At 40.0% G+C, this 27,724-nt stretch overlaps 1 protein-coding gene across 3 annotated transcripts in view; it reads right to left on the reverse strand.

Annotated features, from left to right (window-relative positions):
• Nucleotides 1-8,309: 8,309 nt before the first annotated feature.
• cep128 (centrosomal protein 128) overlaps nucleotides 8,310-27,724 on the reverse strand; it is a 36,959-nt gene continuing 17,544 nt past the window's right edge. For all 3 annotated transcript variants that reach the window (XM_019270458.2, XM_027284352.1, XM_010756959.3), the window contains 9 exons: nucleotides 26,583-26,747; nucleotides 22,194-22,253; nucleotides 20,493-20,685; nucleotides 16,662-16,711; nucleotides 15,299-15,322; nucleotides 13,329-13,406; nucleotides 12,925-13,038; nucleotides 9,690-9,798; nucleotides 8,310-9,060 (listed from right to left, as the gene is read on the reverse strand). In XM_019270458.2, the coding sequence (XP_019126003.2) occupies nucleotides 8,987-9,060; nucleotides 9,690-9,798; nucleotides 12,925-13,038; nucleotides 13,329-13,406; nucleotides 15,299-15,322; nucleotides 16,662-16,711; nucleotides 20,493-20,685; nucleotides 22,194-22,253; nucleotides 26,583-26,747 (867 nt within the window). In that variant the 3' untranslated portion in view covers nucleotides 8,310-8,986. The remainder of the gene's footprint in view (nucleotides 9,061-9,689; nucleotides 9,799-12,924; nucleotides 13,039-13,328; nucleotides 13,407-15,298; nucleotides 15,323-16,661; nucleotides 16,712-20,492; nucleotides 20,686-22,193; nucleotides 22,254-26,582; nucleotides 26,748-27,724) is intronic.

Raw genomic sequence — 27,724 nt, forward strand, 5'->3', positions numbered from 1 at the left:
CTTCCTGCATAGGCATGTGTGTTCATTAGACCACGTCAGAGTTTACCCACACACAGACAGAAGTGGCTTAGTGGTTGCACACAGGTTAAAGATTCATACTCACGTGGTACTCAATGGGTGCACATAGTCATACCTTAACAGAATGCATATATGTGAACTTAATTCACTTCTGTGTCTCCCTGCGGGGAGCACACCTCCTCTTATTCTTCCGCTCCATCACTCAGCAGCCAAAGCTTTCAGTTAGCTCCTCAGCCCTAATTAACTGCCAAGATATGAATGCGCTAATCTGGGCTCTAAATCTTCAGTTCCACTGACAAAAGCTTTTACAGGCTGTCACAGCTGCATGATAAACAGCAGGGCTGCTTTCTCGCCTAGTGGACACAGTGCCATCTAGGGACCAGGTCTGGCACCTCAGAATTTGTAGACTTGAGGGTATTTATTACCATGCGTACATAATGCATGTCAGTGTATGTGCGGTAAAAAAAAAAAAAAAAATTGCAGAACACCTCCAAGAACACTAAAATCTACTGCAATTTTGAGCAATTTGGTAAAGTGCATCTCTTAGGTGTTTTTAATTTGACATTAGAGTAATATTAGCATAACTTTAAATAGATTATCAGTGAAGTGGAACAAAATTAGGAGGATTCAAGCATTTTAGTTTCCCCAGATGAGACTGGGCTGCAAAAAGCGTGCAGAGAGTGAGAGCTGCACACCTAAACACTGCTGCACTCTCACTCTGCAGTCAAGAGCATCAACAGGCTTGTGAGGATCTAGACAGACCGCGTATGATGCCGGCAGAGAGTGCATGAGTACGTGGGTGCACATTTATACTGTATGTCTCTGTCTCCATTTGTATGTGTCAGTGAGTGATGTTTGAAACGGTGTGTGTGTGTGTGTGTGTGCTGTATCCACTACCTTGGGAGACAGGCCTTCTATCCAAGCTTGACAGTGTGATTGGATCGAGTGAGAATCCCAATGAAGCAATAAGTATCTCAGCGGCAACTCCACCTCCCAGTGGCACCTGCACATCCCACAGGCCGACCCCACAGCCCTGTTCTGTTCAGACCAGAAACCAGAGAGATGAGATCTGGAAAGCAAAAAGATTTAAGTGAACTTCAAGCCCAGTTTCAGCTGCGTGAAGGTGACTGCGGCAAAACCAGTGGGGAAAATATGACCTGATTATAAGTGACGGTGGCAGATAATTGTTGAGGCTGTCTGTGTGCTGCTTGAATCAGATGTGCTGTGTTTGGATGAATAAAAACTTGGCGTGGGTTTGAGGTGACTTGGATACATTAAGTGATAAAGATCGAAAACAGAACATTCCAGCGATTGTCAAAAAAAAAAAAAAAAATACTTTGGCTTCTTTTTTTTAAACTGCGGCAAAACATCAGTGTTGCTTGTAAAGGTGACCCACCCTCCTGATAACACACTCCAAATTCAATACTGAATTCCACATGAGGTCTTTTGCCTCCACCCAGCCAGTCATACCAAATAACAATCTGTTTTTAATTGAGTTTCCTGGTTATATAAAACTTTTAAAAACATCCATCTGGTACATTTGGATGGCTCTCAGCTTGGTCCTGGCAGGTGAAACAGGTTGTATATTCCGTGTGCAGGAACACGAGGATTAGGCTGCACCTTAATTCTAAATCTATTAATGAGTTTGTGTTTGTGTATTTAGCACCATTAAAACTTAAATGTCTTGGCTTTAAATTGATTAGTTGGTAAATGCTTTATAATGTGCAAGTCAGCTCCCAATATCAGAAACAATTAGACACTTTAGTCACTGCAGCATCACAAACTTTGAAGAATTCCAACTTTTAAAGTAGTTATTCCTGTGTTTTATGTATAAATGCATACCTACAGAGATGCACTGCATGAAACGTTATTTGCATAATATTTTATCATTCGAGGTCCAAATGTTTGGAATCACCTGTTATATTGGGAGATATTTTAACAGAGAAAAAATAAAAACTGTATAATTCAGATGCATTCACACATACATTTACATTTAAAAAAGATTAAAACTTCAGTGTTGGATGACAGTGGTCAACATAGTTGTAACCCCCAGATACCGTTTTGTTCGACAGGTATTTGACTTTGTTTGTGACCCCCAATCGTGCCACTGGGCTCTAAATATTTTGGCAACCTGTCTTTCTTCGAGCCCCCTGCAGTCGACTCATTGAACAGGTTCAAACCGTGCGTTTGAAGTTTTAAGAATAGCTTTCCTAAAGCAACATGCCTTTTAATTTGAGCTTGTTTTACGCATTATTGTGCGCTTGACACTGAGACAGGAACCTGTTCCTATTTTAAATCTGCACAGAGTTTGATGCTGAGCTTCTAGGGGGTTTTTGTGTGACTGTGGCTCAGAAGCACCTCTGTCTCTTTCTGTCCTTTCATTTGTCAGTCTGGTTGAACCATTGTGCAGCATTTTGTTCCCCATTTTGTTTGCAAACCTTTCACACGAAATAACATCTATTTGTTAAGAGGACAACCTAAAAGCATGAAAGAAGATTCAAAGTCGTCCTTTCAGCCATCAGACTGTACTAAATGAAGTTTTTGTGGCAGATGATTCCAAACTTTTGAGCGATAGTGTGTCATGAAATGTGAACGTTTACATGATGATCAAACAGCATTTTATTAAGAGTCTGGTAAGATGTGTTGACTATATTCCAGATTTTCTCTTTTATTCTAGTCAAGTAAAAATAACCATGACCACTTATCCTTATCTCGACATAGAGACAAACAACCACACCTCCGGACAACTATTCATCTTCCAAAAACTAATCTCTATATAAGAACTAGTTCATGTGGCGCTCCCTTGTCTTTCAGACTCATTCCTTCATATATCATACTTCAGATATTCATTTCATGTCTACCCACACACAGCTTAAGTCTACATCCAGCACAAATCCCCTCACATGGAATTTTAGGATGTACTTTAATAATGTTTCCTTCTTTGTATCAATTGTTACCGTAATTTTCTCACAGCTGTTCAAATCAAAGCTAGCCAAGTTTTATTCCTGCTCGTTCCAGTTGGTCACTGATATTACAGCAGCTGCATAGAGCGGCTTTAATTTGTTTTGTATTTTTCATCCAAACCTGTTTCAAAATCAGTGCAGTGTGAAATAAAAGTATAATAAGCTAATTAAAAATGTACACAGGAGGATTACAAAGACAAAAAAATCAGACCAGACTCTGCCGAGGGGTCTGAGAGTCGGAATCCCCATTTGCAGGCTGATCGTATATTCATGTGACGGAGAGAATGATGAGCAATAAACTAATGACACTGAAGGTCTGACTGTCACAGCCATGTCACTCCAACTGGGTCATAACAGTCACCGTCTGCTTGCAGTGAGTCCATGTGATTTAGCACAGATCCTCACGAGTGATGACACTCCAGCGTGGCATCAAGGACGTGCTTAACCCCCCCCTCTCCACCCCATCCTCCCCCCTCCTCCCGCTCACAGTGCCAGGAGAGGTCATTCTGGCACCGCGATGAGCAGGCTGGTCCTCCACACTCCACACCTGTCTGCTATCAAACATGGAAATCACTCCACTCGCCCGGGACTGTTGCATATTCAATGAGCAAACAGTGTACAGCACTTCATCTTATTTTGAAATGGGTTATAAATACAAATTGTTGCACAACAATTGCACCGAAAAACAAACATGTTGTATTTTCTCTTCTTTTTTTTTTCTAAGCCCAGGAGAAAATGAGCTTGATACGGAGACTCAGCTGCAATAACCCATTCACTTATTGAACGACAGTGGCTGGATACACTCTCAGCCTCCGGGCTTAAACGAAAAAGCAGAGCGTGGCTGTCTGATTGAATGGGTTTGTAATGCAAGCCAAATAGGTTTGTTCTAATGGGAATCAGCCTCTGTGGCTGCTGCAGAGGCTTACGCCAGCATTATAATGGCAGTAAGCAGCAGTGGCAAACACCCCATCCCTGTTTGATTGGCTGTGAGAGGCAGAAGCAACACTAAGGGATTGCTGTGTTTACTAATGGCCGCTTTAGTGGGACAACATTCAATGAGCCGTAACTTTAGGAATCACCTGTGGGGAAAGGTTTCTATATATGTTTGCATGAGTATGATGGGCTGTGCTGGCTTGATTTTACAACTCATATGACAAATGAGTGCACCGTTGCACCTATAGGCCTTTAGACGGTCTAGACAGTTTAGAATTCACATTGTAGGTTTGGTTCAGTTAAATTACTTTAAAAAAAACTTTTTTAAAAACCTCCTCCTACTGGAATCTAGCCACATAGAATCTAGATGTTTTTTTCTTTTGTCCAGATTTGCAGGTATTTATCAGAGATTTTTGCAATATCGTGGAGGTAAATGGAATGTTAATTGTGGAGCTTGCAACACGAATGAATTATATTTCAGGAATTCTTTTCAGAAAGTATGTAGTATGTCCCAATTTGACCAGACATTTATTTGGTGTTTTTGAAAGTTTCAGTGTCATTTGGTGGCTCTCCTCACCTCACTGGTTGGAGTTGCTTGGTTGTCATGGGGATGCTCAAAGTAAAAAAAAAAAAAGTAAATATCAAAGAGGTCATTCACATTCAACACCACAGACCACCATGACCAGCAATTATCATGACCTAAGTACATATAGGTCATGTGATCACTCCATCTGCTGAGGAAGGCCATGAGGTGTGGCTGAAACGCCAAGAAAGTGGAAATTATAGCCTGCTCTGTGGATAATCCAAAGTAACCCGGACACTTTCTGGAAAGATTTTTTTTTTAATATCATGCTTTTTCAGAGCTGTGAGCACCACAAACTTGATTCCATTAACTAAACTTAAATTGAGGTGGAGGCAGGAATATAAATAGAAGTCTGAAAACGAGGACAAACTGTATGTACGGTTGGATAGTGTACACTAAAAATGATTGAATATATTCAGAGCTTTTTGTCTAGAGATGACCCTTTCTGCATATACATGCATTCTGCATTCATAATTTAGTTTGTGGCATGTTACAGAATCAAAACTGCAAACACATGGCTGGGGGGGGGCTGTCTGACTCACAATGAGGCACTGAGGCGACACACCAACGGTGCAAAGGTGGAAAGTTGAGCTGAGGGCACGACTAAGCAGAAGGTAAGCGACGGTAGCGGTGTTATTATGTATTGGAGAGCTGAGAAAGAAAGCGTATGTGTTGATTGTCAGCTCTGAGCATGCATCACTCAGCTAATGACCGATTTCTCAGCCTTTCTCAATTCATACAGACGGAGAAAGAAGCATTCTGTGAGTCCTGCTGAATAGATCTGAATACTACTGGCACATTTTAAAGAACTTTGACTGTCATGCTGCAATTTATTCTGACAAGCTCAGACAGATGTGTGTTACATTTCTCATGCATGTGCGAATGCAGATTACAAACGCTGTTTTTTTCCCTCTGCGGGAAACACAAATAAACACAAACCAGTGAAAAGCTCTGAATTTATTCATTAACATCTCTCAACCTAACAAAGTGCAGTAAAGCTGGACTAATGATGGGGCAGAATGTAAATAGGGAAACTAGTCTGCTGGGAGCAGCAGGGCTGATCTATGAGTTTGTGTGTGTTTTGCAGCCTAATATAGCTTAGATAAGCAGACACTTTCCTAGGGACGTAGTTACAGTATAAAGAAGTACATTAGGGAGCCAGGGTTGTCTGCGAGTGTGACTGAGCCCGCCAAATGAGATCTATTTTGACAAATGTGAAAATATCAATACTGTGATGAATGAGGGGGTGAAAAAGCCAAACTCTGAGATTGCTCATTATCTTCAAATCTAAGTCTGAGCACAAGTTTGAGCCCTTATGGGGAACAAATGTTATTGCCGAAATTCACTCTGCTCTCGTCTGACAGGAGTTACAAAGCAAAACAATCCGATATTTTCAATTTCATAGTCTCCAGGTATCCGCAAGATTTTCCGGACAGGCTTGCGTTCTCACCATCTGTCTGTGTTTGTGTGCTAAAACCCTAAACTGAACCAGCTACCACAAGTCACTAGATAAATTTAAAATCTACAGTATGTTTAAGGAGCCACCACACAAGTGCAGACGATCTGTGCTGTAATATTTGATCCAAGAATTGTTCAATATTTTCTCTGGACCTCGCCTTTCCAAATGTACTTAGAACTTAAGAGGGGAAACAGGGATTGAGTGAAGGCTTAGTACAGCTCCAGAGCTCATTTTTGCTCTAAGCTTGGTTGAGCTTTGCTTTCCTCTGGATGCTGCTTCATAAAACACAGACACATTCTGTCAGGCTGGACCTGTAATCGCCTGGACTATGTGGAACACTTTGTTTTTGCCTTTGTTAATAAGTCTAACAAAAAGTTTGCCACTTCTGAATCCAAGACTTTTTCCTTTCTGGGAATGATGAAGACATACAAGTGCTGTTTCTTCAGAGGATGAGAGAGACAGAGACTACATTAGTACTGAATGTGGTCAAAAAAGCCAAAAAAACTCACATAGGCTTTGATTTTTATGAAAGCGAAAGACTACTTAGCTGTCAATTACGTTTTTTTCCCTCCTCTCTTTGAATATTACAGACTGCTGTACAAAAAAAAAAAGACACTTGCAGAAGCTGAGGATTTGTGTTGTTCGGCTGGAACACACAAAGCTCCAAAAACCTCACAAGCTTGGATTTAGTAAAGGTGCACAAATCATATTCTGTTTAGCTCCATGAATTCATCTGTCAAGAGAAACATGACAGTGGTGAATAATGATACCATAGTCAAATAATAACTAATATTTTTTGGGAGCGATCATCCACTACAGTACCACAACAAAATCCCTGTATAAGACAGTGGACAGTCTGATATGGAGCCCTGTAACTAGTATAGTATGGAGTGTAAGGATATCACAAGCTGAAAATATAATTGAATACATCAATAAAGATTATTTTTTGCACACATGATAAAAAACAAAATCACCTCTAGGGACTTCAGGGGCTCCATAAGTCTCAGCACTCTTTAAATTCTTAATTTATTCCCCATTTTCCCCGGGCAACATTTTCCAATTTTGCTAATGCTTATATGATACTGAGATCATAGATGATGTCGTGTCAATGCCGTGTCCAGAGCAGTGATTGGTTTAGGATGTGTGTGTGTATGTGTGTATATTACGTCAGTGGAATAATGTGTGTCTAACTATCTTAACTAAAAAAAAATGACTTAAGACATGAAGCGCCAACCTTTTCATTTAACTACTGTACTTCTCTGAAGCTAACTTCTGTCATAAAACCATCAAAAATCCATCGAGATATATGGTACAGCAGTACGCTGTACCATCACTGCATAAATTCTTGGAACAGCAGCTGCAGCATTTTGGCTGGCAAGATAATTCTAGCAAGATTAACTCACAAGTCCAAGTTCAAAGACCTCACGCTTGTCTTTATCAGGGACTATGATGGAAATCATGGAATCTGTGATTTTGTCTTTTCTTATCGGGTCAAAAAAACTGCAAAAACACTAAAGCTTCTAGCTTGCTATTGATCACTGTTATATAAAGAAAAAAAAAACGTTTAGAATGTTTTTTCTACCAACTTATTAGAACTTACAGGAAACATAGAAATCTTAGAAAATCCCCATATATATATATTCCCACTATGGACTCTAAATTGGCCAAAGGGGTGCCCCAAGCCAACCGGCATAGGCTCCAAGCCCACCGTGACCCTGATAAGGATAAGCGGTTACAGATACTGGCTGGATGGATTCCCAATATGTTTGTCAGCTGTATCGCCCTCTCACAGATATCGATATCAGTATCGATATGTGAAAAAAAAAAAAGTTTAAAAAAAATCAATGTCAGCCATCTATGAATTTATCTTCTCTAAAACTGGTATCCTATCGAGTCTCAAAAATCCCACACCAGTCAGTCTGCAGTGTTAAGATCGATTTTTGATATATTCTTGTTTGATAACCTTTTGCTACACTTTGTTGGCTTCAGGGCTTCTTATCTGCCAGCATGTTAAGTCCTGTTTAAGAGTGTTTTGTTGGATTTCAGACTGTACACTGCCTTTCAGTACCTTTCCTAAGTACTGCACAGTCTCGAAACATGCTCAAATAAGATTATGTATAACTTGTATAAATGTCTGCACAGCAGGTACTGTTGTACTGTTTACGCCTTTGAAGTTGAGCGGTAAATTAAAAGAGGACATATTTCTCTCATGTGGCTTTAGGTTGTTCTCTCCGATGAAGAATTTTCGCAAAAAGCAAAAGATATACCGGTGGGAGTAGCGGAAGTCTCTGCAAAGCAAACACTTTATACTCTTAAACGAAGGGGACATCAAGTGTGCTTATAAAACCAGACATTCAGATGCAGAGGGATTTATTCATAGTGCATACACTTCCTTTGCGTTTCATAAAAAATAGACATCTATTTGTGCTTGTTTGTTTTTACAATTATAAACATATGAAACAAAAAATAGAAAGTCAAAGAAAACCAGTCAATACATAAAAAGATTTGTCACATTATCATGATGAGGACGACACAGGATGACGGTATAAAAACAAAACTGCATATTGTTCCAAAGGCACCAGTAGAGTTATACCAAATCATTTCAAATGCATTATAATAAGAGTACAGAGCGGAACAACAATATTTAAATCAGCTGTTCAGCAGTTCAAATAGCAGGAAATGTAACAGTGAAAATAGTTTGGTTCAAACCCATTAAATACATTCAGGTTCTTATAAATAACATCTAAACACTTTACAGTACATCCTTCTTTACAGTGTCCAAACTTCTTTCTCCTCCTCCAAAGTTTTGGTTGAAGTTTGTGGTGAAATCTCGGTCTCACCCTCCTGCTCTTGAGCACTTTCAGTGATTGCCTGGCCAAGGTAGTCGAGGAGGATTAGTGTTAAGTGTAAGGCCTCCTGGTACAGTCAGGTTGTTCTTTGTTCTGGATGAGCAGCGGGCAGGTAGAATCGGCTGTAAGCACCGTGTGTTTCAGTTGCAGGGATACAGATAAAGGTTCACTTGAGGTCGGGTTAATCTGAGAGGGGTTTGGCCCCGTTGACCATCGAGTCATCCAAGTCTGAACTGGTCAGTCGTTTGTGAGGAGCTGCAGCAGAGGAAGGGAGGAAAGAAGAAGAATAACCATACATGTGTTTTGACCACCATAACTCTTGGACACAAAGCCATAGATAATACGCCGCTCTCATACTGTGCCAAATATCTGTAAGCAGCTTAGGAAAGAGCTACAAGTGATTCTGGCAATGAGCCATTGGCAATGATACAGACATACACACCAGAGCATTGATGGAGTTTGAGGTCTGGGTGCCATGTTGAAATAATGAATGGAAAAGTGAAATTCATCAGGTATAGTCACAACTTGATGCGGAATTGAGAAACAAATCAGTTACAGCATCTCTTTTCCTAAGCACACCCACTTTGACTGAACATTAAGACATTAAGACTAAGCAGACTTAAGATGGAAGTATGATAAAAATGTTATTAAAAGACAATTCATAATCATTATAGTCTTGCAAAATAACCACCATCGTGCAGATCTGTGATGTTGCAGCAGAAACATTTGAAAAGACTGGTACACATTTTTAAATTATCCATCGTTGCAGAGATGCAGAGGGGAAAAAAAACAAAAACAAAAAAAAAAACATTACTACCATCAAAGCGGCCGACAGATAAGCTGTCAAAGCTCGGGTTTTGTAGCTCTAGTATATAAATACTCACACAGTGTGTCAGATCTCAATGGGCTGCTAAGAAATGTGCTGGGGCCTTTGATGGAGGAAGAAAGAGCAGCCAGTTTCAGGCTCCTGGATGTGGCGTCCAGCTTCTCATCCTGGAAGACAGGAGGGCACAGTGAGCAGCGCTGTGGGGCCGTACATGCCACCACCAAATGTGTGAAAAAGGGGAAATAAAATGCGGTTATTCTTAGATCTTTAGCAGTAGTGGGCATAGCCTGAGGGCAGTGCCAGTGTACACCCAAATCAAAACAAGTTTGGCTATTGTGGGATGACTCAGATTCTGCATGTACAGACTCAAAGTCAAAGTGAAACAAAAGTTATTGGATGGATTTTGTCCCACAGGATGAAGTCTAATGACTGTATGGCACCAAACTAAAAGTGTATTCAATTAACTATTTCAACATCTACGAGATGAACTGACAGAAAATTTTGTACATTCATGATTCGCAGACTATGTCTCGTGATGACTTTGGTGATCCTCTAGTGTGAGTTTTCCTCTAACGCCATCATAAAAATAACATTTGTAGCTTTAAGTAAAAAAAAGTCTCAACTATTGGATGGAAATGAAATTTGTTACAGACATTCATGTCCTCTTTAGGACATGAACTAACTCTTCATCCAGCACCATCATCACTGGAACGTTGGGATGCTCTAATCTCGGCTATATGCTACATACAGATGGGGTGCTTTGGATAGTACCCCATCAGTGTGGGTGGATACAAACGGATTGTGTTCTTGATACATCTGCACCTCATCTGTTGATCACAGCGGGTTTGCTGTTTTAGTGAGTGAAGTAAAAGAAGTTTAAAAAAAATACTGATGTTAGTTGGGATACAGGGTTTGTGCAGGATGTCGTGTGTCGCACGATCAGTCTGCATTGTTTTCACGTCACCTTTTAGTATCATCCAAGCTCACTTGGAACCTCGACCGAGCCGATACAAAAAGTACCAGGTATCCATAATTGAAAACCAAAAAAGAGGCAGTAGTCATGATGGAAATGTGGTTTAAGATGGTGAATGTTAAGCATGTTGCTGCTGCTGTGTCTAAGTTCAACCCAGCCAGGGACAAAAGCCGCTGGCTGCCCGGCTTTGGTGACCTGGTGTTGCTTCTTGGGATTAAAATGAATTCAGTCATGCTGACGTTGAAACATCATTTAACTGACTCCCAAAAAAGACAGAGAGAGGACAAAGAGAAACAGAGTGCTGGTGTGGGTGGTTGAGAGTGGGAGAGTGCATATGGACAGTAGCACTGGTAATTGCCATCTTCAGTTGCCTGATGGCATTCAACTCATGACATTCAACAAATTACAGAGATCCAAATTAGGGGACCAAAAATTGATCAGGTACGCTACAAAATAAAATTTAGGACGGTTACGGGATGGAAGGTAGACCCAGCCTAAAAATAAAACACAACAGCGACACTGCTGTCAGGCGCACCACTTTTAGATGTCCATGTGAGTGTGTGTCTGTCGTGGCTGTCAAGCTGTTAGAAGGCGGTGGTGGGATTTTGCACTTTCTGGTGTCACTAGTGCCCAAACCACAAAACGTACCGTGGAAGAAACAGAGACAATATATCTCAGAGTGAGGGATGTCAGAAGTGTGAATTACTTTAAGGTTACATAACCTGCTCACATCGGAGTATGGCAGACACATGGCCTTCACGCAGACACACTCAGTGTTTCCAAAAATGTTTAGATGTTACAAAAAAAACCCTGATTTTACAAATCGCTGAATAAAAAAAAACAATATGTAACAAATGTTTTACTCTAATAAAATGCAAGCTAAATCATGATTTAATAATTTAGATGGCAGACTATTTAATTTATGCCACGTATTACTTTTAATCGTTGAAATGATTTTATTGTAGAAAAACAGACTATTTATAATTGGGATTGCTGACCTTTTCCTGGTGGTGGAAAAAGACGTTTAGTTAGAGCCCTGAAACTAAATGAACCAGCACGAGTGAGAGATGGAACTAATTGAATTAAAATCCATCCAATAACAGCTCTGATAGATTAAATCTGTCTCTTGGTCTTCAGACCAGAGATTCTCTTTAACCATTTTCCTAACACGACTAGTTCACAGTGCAACCAAAAGTGTGATCAGCTCTGTATGCATCTTACAATAACACACTTTACAGAGCACACTGACTACACTAAACTTCAAAGCGCCGTGAAGTGAGAGTTGTAGGCAGATCTGGCTGTTTGGACATCCCAAGTGCTCGACAAAATGATCAAATATTCTGTTTGGGTGTGAGTGATTTGAGACCCTCTGTGGACTGTGGAAGTCACCCGTGTATAATAAAAGCTTCTTTTACAGACATTTATTTGCCTGTAAACACGCAGGCAAAAGCCTGAACAGATATCTCTTAATATTTTGTGATTCTGTTGCAAGGCCCGACAAGTCACAGCTGTCTATTTAAGTTTGACTTGTATCACAGATTTATTTCATCCTGTGTGTATAGATCATCCGCATTACAGACGTCCTGTCTGAAAAGAGCTTTAGAAGTTGGTGTTCCAAGCAAAGAGACACTAATACATTTAGTGCAGACGCTGTTTGTTGTTATTGGCATTGCTGCCTCTGATCAAGATGGAAGTCTTGTAAGGACATTCCATCCATCCATTTTCCTTAAACAAACCTCGAGTGGGCAGCAGCTATTAAACTAATGCAAACGCCACTTATCGCTCAACATGGGAGTCATTTGGCAAACCAGCGGGGTAATCTGGCAAATTAAAACCATTTACAAAGTGAGGGTATGGCTGTTTAGGGGCGGTTGCAAACTGCTGATGACAATCAGACGTCAACAATGATGTCTTGATGGGTCCCTTGATGCCTTTATAGCTAGAAGATGACTGTGGAAATGAACAGTGACTGCTCAAAGTCAGGTTTTGTTTGAGTGTACGTTTGTGCCATTGCTCAAACTCATCCCACTCTGTCCATCCATGATGCATTACCAGCATGAGAAATTATTCATTTATTCATACAAGTTGCAAATTAGGTGCAGTGCACACATAGGCACCGGTGTGGGCGAGCTAGCCCCATAAATGACTCTCAAAGTCAGGCTATCCTTATCCAAACCGCTGCTGTTTGAACAACGCAGCACAATTAGTGACCGAAATAGAACAGGTGTGGGTTGTTTGGGAGTACGAGCTCTTGTAAGGCATTATAAAGCTCTTTTTTATAGTGTACAGGATTGCATCTGTCTGTGTGACTGTGTCGTACTCTGTACTCTTGGATTCTGCGCCTGGACTCGTCCAGCTGGTGCTGCAGGTCCCAGACGATCTCTTTGTATTTGGTGTAGCGCTGCTCTACCATCTCCCTCTGCCGTTGTGAGTCCTGAAGGCACAAAATGGAGGCAGTGTCATCAGAACCAACCACACTAAATGGAGCTAAAAGGACAAAAGGCTCAGCCTGACAGAGTAGAAGAACAAGAGTGAAATGAATACACAACATTGATTAACTTGATAAATGTGACAATAATAAACTGATACAAGACTATTCCCTTTGTGGTTTTTCTGCAGGGTTATTATTTGATGTGTATTATTGTTTTACTGCACCTGTGGTTGGATGTTAACCTCTGTATCTAATGACAACAATTAAAACTTGTAATGAGTTTGTGAACCCACCTCTAAATCTTTGAAGTTCTCCATGAGACACTGTTTCTCTGGAATCGCCTCCAGGTGGTCCAGGGCTACTCTTGTGTTCTGGAAAAACCGCACACACAAAATGAGTTTATTTACATAGCAATATTAGTTTCTTGGTTTGTCTGACATTCATATTTAGCCATTTAACTCCAGACATTTAAATGTGTAACAAGTACAAACATGACTGTAAGATTAAGATTTAACTGAGAAATCAATAAGGTATCTGTGATTGCACTAAAATAAATGACTGTAGCTCACAGTTTAGTGTAAGTATTGTCTATAAATGTCTTCTGCTTATAATTTAAAAAAGAAAAAACAAGTAAGGAGGGACAAAGGGACAAGCATAAAGGACTACAATGCAACAACTAAACAGTAAATGGAGAATTGTCCACTGGTAAACACTGTGGCTACGTCCCAATTCCCTTAATTGCCTCCCCTTCTCCTCATGTGTCTTTTCCTCGTTTTTCAGCTCTTCTCATTTAAGAGCGAGGAAAAGATAAAAGAAAGAGAAGCGAGGATGGAATAATCGATGAAACACACATTTAGTGAAATTAGATGTTGGTTCCAGTCAAGGGTCACCTGAAGTGATGATTACTGATGATGGCTGCACAGCTGGATCAGCTGTCCGTGGGCTTTAACTGCTACTGTTGCCTTTGTGTGCGCAGAGATAATAAGGGTACATAGCTGATGCTGTTAGGACTGTTATGTATTATTTATGTTATCCCACATGACAAAACAGAATGTGAAATATTAGACTCTGCGGATATATTGTGTCCCTTTTGTATGATAAGCAATCACACATGCACAACAAACCTATATTTAGACCGTGTACAGATCAGCAAATATATTACTTTACTAGCTCAGACACTCTTTCCACAATGGTGGAGGTCATTACAGCAGGTTGCATGATTACTGTAAAAATATATTTCAATGGTTCAAATATGCTGTTTTACAAGGAAGGAAACATGTTTATTGTTTTCCTGTGAAACACTGAATGTTTGTGTATGACCACTTTAAATACAACACTGTGTGTTATGCTGTTCCTAGTGCTGAAGCTTCGCCAGCAGGAGCAGTGTTAGCATTTATTGATGAAGTGTATATTGATTTTTAGTTGGGTGTTTCACTTTTATTTTTCCTTTAACATACAACTCATCTAACAACATCTGTGGGCAGTATAGGTGTTTGTTTTCTGCTTCCAATCGATATTCCTGTATCGGTATTTCTGATGGATTCTATTATTTTTCCATCTGCTGTAGTATCAAATGAATGCTGTTCTCAAGCCTACGTGGTAAGACATGATGGCATACTGCTTGCTCAATTCAAAAGCTAATTGAGGACTTTTGTTGTACCACCCTCTGTAATCATCGATTCAGTAACTACTCTAGCCACGTTCTATTCATCCCGCCACTGTATGTTTGAATAGCCAATTAGCATGGAACATTTAAGCTTGAAAAGAGCTGGTTCTTACAAAGCATCACGCTGACTGCTACACTGAATGGCACACTGCCATACTAGTGAGACTTCTGGTTGATCCCCAACGCCCGGGTTGAGAGGAGGACGCGTCGATAGATCCTGCCGCTGTGTTGTAGTGATGAGCAGAAATTGTTTGACTTGAAGTCCGGGGTATTTTCTCTTCTTTCTCACGACAGCTAATTGAAGGTTGAAGTGTCCAAGTGCGGCGCATAATTGTGATGGATAGACGGCGTGCGTTAGACAGCTTCATCTATTTTTTTTCCCCTCATGAGAGTAAAAAGTGCTTTGGTCAATATAACCTTTCAGTAGGGCTAAGTAATTTTGTATTGACATCTGATAGCTGATTAAGGACTTTAGTGGTGAACAGTGTGGATGGTGAGGTCAGTACTGTATTGTCACCTCAACATGACTTTTCTAAACCTGAATATACATATTCTTCAAATATATTCATTACTTTGATTAAAGAAAACAACCCTTACCATCTCCAGATCCAATACACGGTCCTGCAAAGACACACAAACAATATTATATAATAAAATAAATAATATTAATGTGTGTGTGTAAGAGTAATAAAAGAGATGCGAGTAATACTGTAATAAAAAGTAAAACCCCACATCAAATCAAGGTTTAAACTAACAAAACAAGCCCAGAGGGTCCAGGTAACTGCCCAAAATGGTAGATGAGCAGAGAGGAACCCAGTGTGTGTGGGAGAATAGTGACAGAGGAGAGGAATAGAGTGTTCCAACAAATAGGTAACAAGGGAGGGAAATGCAGGGGGCTACAGAGAATCGGTAGCACACAACAGGCTTCTTAACACACACACACACACACACACACACACACACACACAGACACACACACATAGACACACACACAGACACACACACAGACACACACACAGACACACACACACAGACACACACACACACACACACACACACAGCTCTTGCTGCTCATCCAGCTCCTGACTGATGTTCCCTCTCTAACGATGCATAAGTGATGCTATGCCTCTTATCTGCCACTCAAACGCACACCTGCTCTCCCTCCCAACCGTCTGCCTCCCCCTCTGCCTGTAACGTGTTGATGGTTTGTAACAAGGGTACTTTCTTTTTCCTCAGCCCACCACCCCCTAACTTCTTACTCGCCTACGTCCCTCAGTCTATCCATCTTTTCTCTCTACATCTCTCTCTTCTCATCCTTCATAATTAAAAGCTCGGCTGTGTCTGAGAGGGCTGATTAATTGCACACGAGCTGTGGCAGGTGCCACAGATGGGACCCCGGTATCCAACACAAACACGTGCGTGTTTTGAAAAAGAACAAATGCTTAGCAGACATTTTTGTGTGCGGGGGAGCATGTGTTTCGCTGTTTAAAAGCGAGCAAAGGGCCGGTGAGGTGCTGGGGGCCAGTCCAATCCAGACTAGGTGAGTTGGTGGCCTGCCAAGTGTAGATGCTGTGGCAATGAAAGACAGAAACAAGGCCTCTGGTGGCTTTTAAACTCCAAGGCCTCGTGTCTGCAGTAATTAGCTACCTGTCCAAGCAAGGCTACAAGGAGTCTGTCAGGCCCATGGCTGTGTACTAATGTCTGTAGCACTGCATCACAGATCTCAGATGACTAAAGCCCAGCAGTTACTCAAAGCAAAAGCAACAGATACACAAAACAGGAAGAGAATTTGGGGGCAATGTGGTGTATAAACAAAAAAATAGTACCAGCTGTCTCTTTTTGGCAATGTGGTTGAAATTAGGCCAGCTGGATATTAAAAATCTACTATTCATGGTGCAGAGTAATAGTCACACATGAACAGACCAAGAGACAAGGATTAATAAAGACGTATGATGCTAACCTGAAGGCTCCTCATTTCTTCCTCCTTCCTTCGACTCCTCTCCAGCAGCTCTGAAAGAAATGTTGCAGTCGATGAGATGAGTTGAGATTGCACTACAGACTAGGAGTATTGGCAAATCAGTGAAGGCATGTTGACTTTATTCTCCATCTACAGCTGGTACGGTTGACTTTATTTGTATGAATTCATATTTTGCAATGCATTTCAGATGGATTTCTTTTAGAACACTGGAAATAAAAATGTAATTTGGTACCAGCTACTTGGAAAATAGTTTAAAGTTTAAAGGAAGCTCTCAAAGAACCCTGACTTAACAAAGACACACATGAACATTTGATATTAGTTAAATCTAACCAAAAACTTAACAAATATATGTACTAAATAAGTAGTAGTCTGGGTAGTTGGTGGAGCTGTGGCAGCAAACAATGTTGCCACAAAAGTCAAATCAGTAATAAAAGTGAGAAAAGACTATAAGAGGTTATCATGGGTATGCTAAACCTGTTGAATATGTAATATAACTGGAATAGTCATGTCCAAAGTGAGTGTTCTGCCAGAACTAATGTTAGGCTGCTCTTTTGCACGTTCAGTTGACCTGCTGTGGTCCATTAATACAGTAAGCTACCAATTTACTGGGAGTGTACCAATTACACGTCTCTATTTTACCAAGAATTGACGATTATTTTGTGGAAACTATGAATTTGTGGAATTATGAATTTATGGAACCATAAACTAAAGAGTAACCTTAAGCCATTTATGTGTATGGGATCAGGACTTATATTTAAAAGGACATAATGCAGAAAAAGATTCTTTAATAATGATAATAATAATTTAACCCAAATTTTATTCTTTTCTTATGTACAATTATTCACAATGATTAGATTCCTGAATTAGATTTGTTCAGAACCACCAATTTCTTTATTTATATAGTATGTATATACTTATGAAGGATACTGACTGATATATTATACATATGTTGTTATGTCATCTGTCCCAAAAATCCAGTATTGGTCAGGCTCTATATAACACCCACATCCGACAATGATCAGTTTTAACTGATGAGGCATTGAAAGGTAGAAACACTGAACCTCCCAGCATATCAGAAAGGAAAAAAACAGTGTTTTCATCATGTGGTGAATGTTCCTAACTCCATTATGTTACACTGTTTCAAACACAGTTTGCTGCTAGTAGATCATTTTTACCCAAACAGGTGGGGGAAAGACAAACTCTGCTTCTGTTTGTTGTTGATTGCAACGCCAAATTATTTTTAATTACAATCACTGCTCGTTTGTTTAATGAGGTGTTCATTTAGAGGAATGGCTGATTCCATTTAGCAATAGAATTTTATTAAGCAAATGCCACAATACTTAAAGTTTACTCTGCTTGGAATTATGTCGAGCAAATTTGGTTTGTTTAAATACATTTATTGTTATTAAACATTAGGAAATCTAAACATAAAGTGTTTTTTCAATAACTAGTATTTATTCTTCCAAGTTTAGGGTTGACATTAGATAAGTTGTTTTTTGTTTATTTATATTGTTTTTTTTAAACTGTGTCACCGTTATTGGCTTCAACAAGAACTGAGAATCAGAAACAATGTGAGAAGCTCTCGACTGACACAGTAACATACTGATGTTACGTTATGACGGTGGTTCGATTCCCAGCTCCCGGTCAGTGTGAGGGCTTTAGATAGAAAGTGCTGTATCGCTCCTTATGTGCAGCTGGCACCTTGCATGACAAACTCTGCCTTCAGTGTATGAATGTGTGTTTGAATGGGTGAATGTGACAAATGTTGTACAAAGGGCTTTGAGTGATCAGTAAGGCACAATATGAATACAAGTCCACTTCTGAAAGCATACAACCTTGCAGTGTATAAAAATACTGTATGCCTGCAAATTTATTACTGGGGTTCCTTCATTTCTTCCATTGGACCCATTTCTCATAGGGTGTTCCAAGTTCAATATCCAATTAGCTGGGGATGACTGAATCTCGACCTCGTGGAGCACGTGTGCATGTAAACACACATACATCTGACTAGACTGGCCAACACAGTTGACTTAAATGCTTACCCAAACACTATTTCTGGCTATTGGTGTTTCTGACTCACACCCAACTACTGTTATACATGCTGTGAAGACTTGTTCTAAAAGGGGAAGGCCAATAGAGAGAAGTGTGCAAGTGATTAAATCTCTGAAGTAAAGTACACAGACTGCAACTGCAATCTGACACTAATAAATTCACTCAGAGACAATTACTGTATATCACACAGTACATCTGCAGAGTGTTGGCATTAATAGTTAATCTGCTGGGAGAAGCAGTTGTTATAAGGAAAATACTGTAAATCTCATAAGAACGCAATTTCCAGACAGATAATAATAATATTATCAGAGAATATTAAATGGCAGACAAAAAGACGAGACTTGTGACGGAGACAGGTGAAATTAAATATAATTAGTATTTACCACAGTGTGGTAGAGTGTGTTGCTGCAAATGCGTCACGTCGTGGGCAGACATCATAATGTACGTATTTATGCATGGTGGGGATTTGTATGTCTTGTCTTGCTCGGCAATAATCACAACAAGCAAGCGACTGTGCAACAACATTACTGAGAAGCCATATTCAAAGCACAGTTGATAAAATCTTAATTTGCACGCCTTCGATTCAAATAAGCAGATCCTGTAGCTGTTGTGACACGCAGATTAGTCTTTGGTATAATTACTGAAGAGATCGTATCAGTGCTTCTGGCTGCAGTGCAGTGAAGGCCGACAAGGCTACTTCTGTTAAATGGCTGACTGGGTCTAAAGAGAGAGTGAGCGGTGTTTCCACAGAGGGTCTGGAGATGAGGCTGGATCATCAGATGGCTTATCTGAATGCTGCAATGCTACTGTTAAAGCCAAAAAACAGAGTGAAATTACAGTAGATAGTTTCTGTGTACAGGTCTTGCTTCTCCTCTGTACATTTCTACCTATCCTTCTCTTTACGGCCTCACTGGGTCTTTTAACTCTCTTTCTCTCTGTTAATGAAACACAAATTAGGCCCATTTCCCTGCATTGTTCAGATTATGCACTAAAAACAAGTTGCTCTTCCTCTGGCAGTTACAGCTCATTAGGGGAGAAATTCAGTCAAGAATGGGACTTGGAAAGGGGAAAAAACAAGTCCATTCCCCATAGAAGTCTTAAAGTTCACACACATTAAGATGCTCTCTCAAACATTTGCAGTCATCAACAGATGGGCCTGTGTGCACAGACTAAACAGGAACGCATCAAATACACAGGCACAGCCAGCCATTTTAACAAGCATCCATTCTAAACACGACACACAAGAACCACTTGGTGAATAAACACTCAGTATATGCAGATATGGCATTACTTACTGCTTTTACTGGGTGATTAAATATAAATGAGAAAGGACGAAAACAGGAAGTCAGTGTCTGACTAGCCTGCATCAATCAAAAGGACTATTGGTCCAACAGTTAAGGACTAACTATATTTTCATTAAGAGCTTGCGGAGGTAAATATTCATGGCGTTTCACTGTCGGAAATTCAACAGACATGGACAACCGAAGGCTTTCAAGTCCAACACATTATGCTTTTTTTAAATCAAGTATTAGCTGCCTAATAAAGAACACACAGCCCAATTAGTCACACGTGATGCTGTGTGACATGTTATATTGAGTGCGTATATGACTCACTGGCATGCTTTGATGGTGTAAGTATCACTACTTAAGTGAAAGGAAAACCCACAAAAAGCTCTGCCTGTGTTTTCCCTTGATTCCTAAGTGTGAGTGAAATCAACATGACAGTATTTTTCTAATTAAAATTAAACAGTGTTGGGTGTACCTCTCTTTTCAGTGCTGAGGGAGTGCAGCAGCTTCTCCTGTTGGTCCAGGCGCTGCAGGAGAGCAGTCTGCTCTGAGTCCCGGCTCTGCCTGAGCCCCTTAAGCTGATCCCTGGTCTGTTGATGCTGCTTCCTTAGGCGCTGTTCTCTGGTGCTGCAGTCACGCACCTCCTCACAAAGCCAGCGTAGCTTGGTCTGGTTGGTTAAATATATACACAATTAAAGCATGATTGTTTTCGGTAAGATTAAGATGGGTTTTTTGTCTCTTATAGTGCAAACTGAAGGGGGTAGTAGGGGGTCATTTTACTGTAATTTTACTAATTCCCAGCAGGTCTTTAAAGGCCTTATCTTGATACCCTGCATTTCAGACCGTTACCATTTATATAATCACACATACAGCACTGCTAGAAGTCTGCACACTAATTAATGCAAAGGACATCACATAGGAACTTAATTAAGTTACCGAAAGTGTCTGTAAAAGAAAATCACAGGGGAATCATGTTTTCCCCCGGAAAGCCGAATCCTTTCAGAAAGAAATGACATCTTATTAATTTCTCTATTGTATAAAAGGCTTTTTACTCCAGCACTGCCCAAGCTGTTTACAATTCTCTTGAATCTCTCTGAACACAAAATATAGGCATTATTATGTTGTCATTTGCAGAATCGTTTCAGAAAGGAGCACAGCCAAAATGAGCATGATTAAAGCTCAGAGAAATCACAGTGGCCCAGTCAGAGTGTGGAGCGCACTGTCAATGCAATAGGTAATGGAAATAAATGTACGCTTCATTCGAAGGGTTGTTACAGGCATGCAAAATGATTGGTTAAACGAGAATTTTAACTGCGCTTTATAAGCCTGTAAATCATTCCTAGATCTCACTGAAATAAACTGCTAACAAGGGAGCTAATTATCTTTTGTGTTCTCTAGTGGTTTGTTCTTGTAAATGCACACTTCTCTGAAAGTGTTCTAACAGGGGATATACATTATAGTGATAAACACTATGAATTGTGCAAACACATTTTAACACAGTATCATGCATCACCGCCACAGCCATAATTACATGTTTCTTTTATACTGCACACCATTGCAATATTAAACAGGAACGGATTTTGGAAAGAAGCCAGGAGGCAAGTATTAAATAATAAAGACTAAAGAAAAAGGTAACAGCAAGAAGTCAACGCATGAAATAAAAACTGCATCTTAGAATTTTATCACTTAAATGAACCTCACAAAAGCAGAACATCGTGTTGCACCATGATGCTGGCTTAGAGGAATACAGGAACAAGTAAAATAATGTACTATTGTCCTTGACCTTATGATTATTATGGAAACACATTCTGTCACAAATCCCTGAACTTCACAGTTTCATTATGATCGCTGCTGACTCTCACCACACATCAGTGCTCAGCTGTGAAAAGTGGTTTCTCCAACAATAAATCATATTTTCGGAGAGGTTATACTACGGCAAATGTTGGTTTTAAATGTGCAAAAGTACAACATGTGTTTGGTGCAATACTTTTACATTTCCAGGGACCAAATCATTCATTATATATATATATACACACCACCATATAAGCATGACGTTCATGGTTCATGGTTCATGGTTCATGGTGACTGTCACATGCTTTTTATCTCAATTATGTAAATGATTAGTTTGAAAAATTCCTTCTAAGAAAAGCATCACTACTGCGTGTAATCATCATACCTTTGTCTCAGCTAGCCAACGATGGGGGTCTTTCACTAATCCGGGTTTCTGGGAGATTGCCTGTTAAAAGAAAAACAGAGGTTATTGCAATACATGAGCTGTGCTGCATTTGTTTGCACGCATTAATAAAAAGAGTGCAAAGAGATCTTATAGTGGCGATTTCACGGACAAAAATAAATGAGACACAGTGTAGGGAAAATAAAAAAAACATGATTTAAAGTGTGGATGGACAAACAACAGGATAAAAATCAGAAGAACAGCCTCCTGTCAAACCCTTCTGCCAACTTAAATTGGCGTTCGTGTGTGTTAAACAGCCTATGACACTACACACGCACTGGTGTATGCACACACACCTACACACAAACGTTGTATGCGTGTCATAAAAATGAGCTCAGGGAGTATGTACCATCCTTTCCAGACAAGCTTGTCAGCATCAGCAATACAAACTGACTGTCTTCCAACTCTTAATGACTGCTGACACACAGAGACACACACAGATACAGAGAACACACTCTAAAGACAAAAGGGCACTCAGATAGACTGAAACACAGTCACATAACTTGATGGCACTCAGTTGAGGGCACACCTCCGCCAACACAACACAACTTTTGAAATATAATAATAAGTTTTCACCAAAGGTTAATAATCCTGTCTATGCTTCATTATCCGCTTGTTTCACACGAGGAAATAAGCACACGTGCACGCCAGTACCTGAAATGGAACATTAGATATGCCCGTTATAATTCTAGACACTTTTAATTACTTTAGTTTATTCTGTAACGTGATGCAGCCAATCAGGTTTCTGTCAGTACAGATGCCATTAAGGTTGCACTTTACCTTTTGCACTGCACCAAGTTTTGCAAAAACTTGAGCAGTCTTTTTTTATTGCCTGTTTATATATATATATAAATAAATAAAATAGTGTACATACAGACAGGAAACATGGAGAAATAAGGGTGAGTGACATTCAACAAAAGACCACTGAGCCTCCGGGACAGCCAAAAGTGTCGGATTTATCCAATACAGGAAAAAAAAAAAAAGCCTGTCCATGCATGCCCCTCTGCTCTCTCTGCTTCAGCCAGTAATGGAGGGTTTGTCTCCATACACAAAATGTTTAGTCACATGTATTTTGGACAACAGAATAGTTTGCTTTTTTTGGACAAATCAGGAATAGCAGTGCATTGTATTGAAAACTTGGAATTAATGACTTCTGACTCTGCAATTTTCACATTTTGCAAAGTCATCAGGTGAGCCAGAATGGACCTTTTGGCAGGCCTGCAGGCTGTATATTTGATAACCCTGTGCTAGAGGAAAAGTCAAGGGATCTTCTAAGTCATTATAATTCATCATCTGGGACCTCTGAAAACTTTGAATCTATATACCAAGTTTCATTGCAATATATCAGATATTTGAGAGATATTTCAGGCTGAACGGAACAAACTGGATAAACTGACATTGCCATCCCTTAAAGGCACATTGATAACGTGGCTGAAAATGCTTTAGTGTTAACATGCATCTGTTGAAAGTCAGATGTTCCTGTGGAACAGTGAGATAAATAATTGATACTTTGCCCCAAAGCCAACCCTTCCAATGGGTTTTGTGCAAATCCTGCCACATGTAAGGCAAGAACAGACAGCCCAAAAAGAATAACTACCATGCTGCTACATAGTTGGAAAAAAAGAAAAAAAAGAAAAGTAAACAAAAAACTAGTCGTTTTTTCAAGTACACCCTTGTAGCAAGGAGTTTAAGCATGATCAACAGACATAGAATGCAGGTGGCAGGACTTTTTGGACCCTTTCTGTCCTGTGCCTTGGCAAACAACATCATCACTGCACTGAACTTTTTCAAGCTGTCACTCAAAACCAGATCCAAGCAAAACGAATTTCCCAAGTTGTTGCCACGGCAGCTCAAAGCACGGCAATGGAGTACAGAGGTCCCCGTTTCAGGGAGCGTACAACCGCACGGCAGAGTGTGTGACTGCGTGGGAGGATAAAACATGCCTTTCGCACTCTTTACTCTTCCCCGAACCATCAAAGGCAGCTCTGCACAGTGGCAGACAAAAAGGAGGTGAAACTGTTGAAAAACTGAACAAGTAGGCTGGGAGTTGAAAGTGCTATCTGTGAGGTTGAAGCGAAAGAAATGCCACTATTTTCTCAGCAGCACAGCTGTGGAATCCAAGTGTCTGCCACTGCTAATTTAAATGTGTGACTGCGTGGTTTATATGTCTCTTTCAGAATACGAGTAAATCTGTGAGTGCTTGTCTTTGGTTGCATTTTGTTTGAGAAAACGGTAAAGATGGTAGAGTTTGGAGAGAAGCAAAAGGTGGAGATGCAGAGACTAAAAGCAACTCAAAGGAACAAAGTGAGATGTTTTGATATGTTTTTTTAAGAGAAATTACCACTCTTCTCTTCATTAAACTATTTAAAGCGGAGAAGACAGGAAAGATTGAGGAGAAAGAACAAAACTGGCAAAGGTTCCAGGCTAGATTCAAACACTGTGGTTATAAAGCTGAGCCCAAAAGAAGAAGGTGTGGACAGGAAGTAGGTCACAAGTGAGTGAAGACAGAGAGGGACATGGAAGCATCCCAAGAGGACGGGTCCCACTGGGTTTAGCATTTAAAGCAAGAAAAACAATCCCCTGTTAAACAAACATTGACATTAAAGTGCAGGTTCGAGACTACATAGAAATGTGTACATTAACTTGTTGGTTCTTAACGTTTGGTTGCTATGGAAGCATTTAAAATCTTCCCAGCCAACTCATTTATCAACTTCCAACATACAGTAAACTTCCAATCTACCGTATGACAGCACATTACCCCAATTCAGTTTTCATCAACTTTCAGTGCAGCGTTACGCTGTTGTACAAATTCAAGCATTACAGCATTTAAAGAAGGAAAAAAAAGCCACGAGGTAACTGAAACTTAATACAGCCCTTAACTGTTAATGATTCCCCTCATTAGGCCAATCACTAGCAAGTTTGACTTCTTTTCAACATGACAGATTACAGATGAGGCGAGTCTTTGGCTGGCATGTCTGCCTGCAGCACTGTTGGACCAGATTGGGAAATCTATATGAGCAGATAAGAGCTGGCTGGGTTCATTAGCCTGGAGCAGCAGAGGAAAACTAGCTTCAAGCATATGTGTGTGTGTGTGTGTGTGTGTGTGTGTGTGTGTGTGTGAGAAATATTAGCGCTCGTCAGTGGTACTGTAGACACTTTATACTACATAACAGGCTTTAATGTACAGTATACAATTTAACATTCACCAGACTAGTTGTATTGTATGTATTTACTGTACACTGTGTTCTTTCACAGGTATTTAAATTGTACAGATGGCAATACTTGGATGGAAATTCTACGACATTATACTTTGCTTGAACAAATCTGCAATAGTTGAAAAGGTGAATTCAATAACAACTCTAACAGAAAAGTTTGTTTTAATTGGCTTCTTTGTCCAATTGCTAAGCCACTAATGAGTACAGGAGCCAAACCACATACAAACAAGGAGCAAAACTGGATTCTGGTACCATTACAGGAATGAATATTAGTCCTGTGGAAAGCAGTTTTCAGCACTGTAATATCTGTAAGTAAACAGATATCATCAGGTACCACAGCAAATTTGTACTACTTATCATTCAAATACACACTGTAGTAGCCTGTTTGTACACACAGGGACAATCATAAATATCAGATTTCTTCAGCAGTTTCATTATTAGATTAAATAATTTCGTAGTCAATACGAGCCTCTAGTCTTAGCCTTCATCACAGCATTCGGTGCAGTACGAATGAAAGATAAGTAGGCCAGGATGAGGGTGCCTGCATGCATCTGATTCAGAGCTGCAAAGATAAGTTGACTGACAGGAAATGAATCTAGTTTGATAATCGATTAATCCTTCAGGTCACTCTTCATGCAGAAGCATCAAAGTTTGATAGTTGCAGGTTCTCAAATAGGGGAATGTGCTGCTTCTCCTCGTCTTACATTATGCCAAGACGATTGACTGATTTATTGTCGTCACTGTGGGTTCTAGGTAATATCTAGGTAATCTTGGCAATTATGATGGAAAGTTTTCATTTCTCACTTCTGATTTAGTTTACTGACCATATAATTAAGCACTTAATGAAAAAATGTGCAGGAGTTGGCCCACCATCAGAGCAGTAAGTCAATATTGGACCAATATTGGACCATTCCAATGGGATGCTCATGTTGCTCTGTGTCTGCTGGATGTGCAAACATGCAATTGTTTGCCAATATCTTCATTAACAAGCCAGTTGTATATGAGCGTTGTGTTTCTGTGAGTGTGTTTTAAAGCCTCTCTGCCCTGTAGTTGCTGAATGCAACTTTAAACACACACAACAGCAACAAAAACAAAACAACATTAAAAATAATGTTACCTGCAGTTTGTCTTCACCGTTCCTAGCCAGGCTGCAACAAGCTGCGTCTAGTTCCTCACCTAAGGAGGTAAGGACTGCCTCTTGCTCTGCTTCCATCCGTAACACCTTCTCCTCCAGCTTAACAAGCTCCGACTCTGAAGCATGTCTCCGCTCAGCTGATCTGACCTGTGTAGGATGAAAGAGAACAGAGTGGGATATTGTGGATGCAAATATTCAGTTATGTCATTTGAATCTTATAAGACAGTGCACTCCTTACAGAAGAGTTTCACAGGTAGTAGATAGATCCAGGTCTGCTTATTACAAGATCAATTGCAGTAGTTGGTAAAGATTACTCGATAATACATACAGAGAAAGATGGAAAGACAAACGTGGGAATCAGGGAGCCATTCAGTTTCCTCGCAAACAGATGAACAGACTTAGTTATGTTTCATTCTCTGACCTGCGCTGTCAATACCTTCAGAAAGCAGTCAATCAATATGTCTGAAACACAGAACCAACTGATCAGTACTGCCCAGGCATGGTGGATCATTATCCTGTCCTCAGCATAATAAACCACCCATGTTACATTAATAAGAGCCCTTTTTCTCCATTCACCTGATTTCAAATCAATACATGGATCCCCCCAAAGAGTCCCATGCACATTATTAGAGGTCAGAGAGGTGAATTATGGACTCTTTTTATGGATACTTTGTCTGCTCTTGTGGAACACCTAAGGTCGTATTGATATTGAAGCCCCTTTAAAAATACTGCTGATTTGGCACTAATTAACCTTTCAAACCATTCTTAGGTTTGTACGATCACGTGACTTTACCGGATATCACAGATCTTGAAGGAATCTAGTAAAGCAATGTCCTTGTAGGTTAACATGTATATTTATTTGTTGCTTCCTGTTGCAGCCAGATCGAGCAGAGATTGTGTTCTGATGATTTGTTCAACTGATTACCAAAAGACAAAAATATGTTTCTAACTGCTGTGTGAATAGCCAAATGTCTTGTTTTCTCCTCATGTGCTATATAAAAGGTTAAAATAAGTAAAATAAGTGTGCTTCTGTTAAAACTGGGACTGTACTGGCTACCCGTTTCTGCACAGTTTGTCTTACCATTTCAACTTTTTTTCTTTTAATGTCCTTGGACTTTGTCTGT

Source organism: Larimichthys crocea, chromosome XI (assembly GCF_000972845.2).
Source record: "Larimichthys crocea isolate SSNF chromosome XI, L_crocea_2.0, whole genome shotgun sequence".
Taxonomy (NCBI): Eukaryota; Metazoa; Chordata; class Actinopteri; family Sciaenidae; genus Larimichthys; species Larimichthys crocea.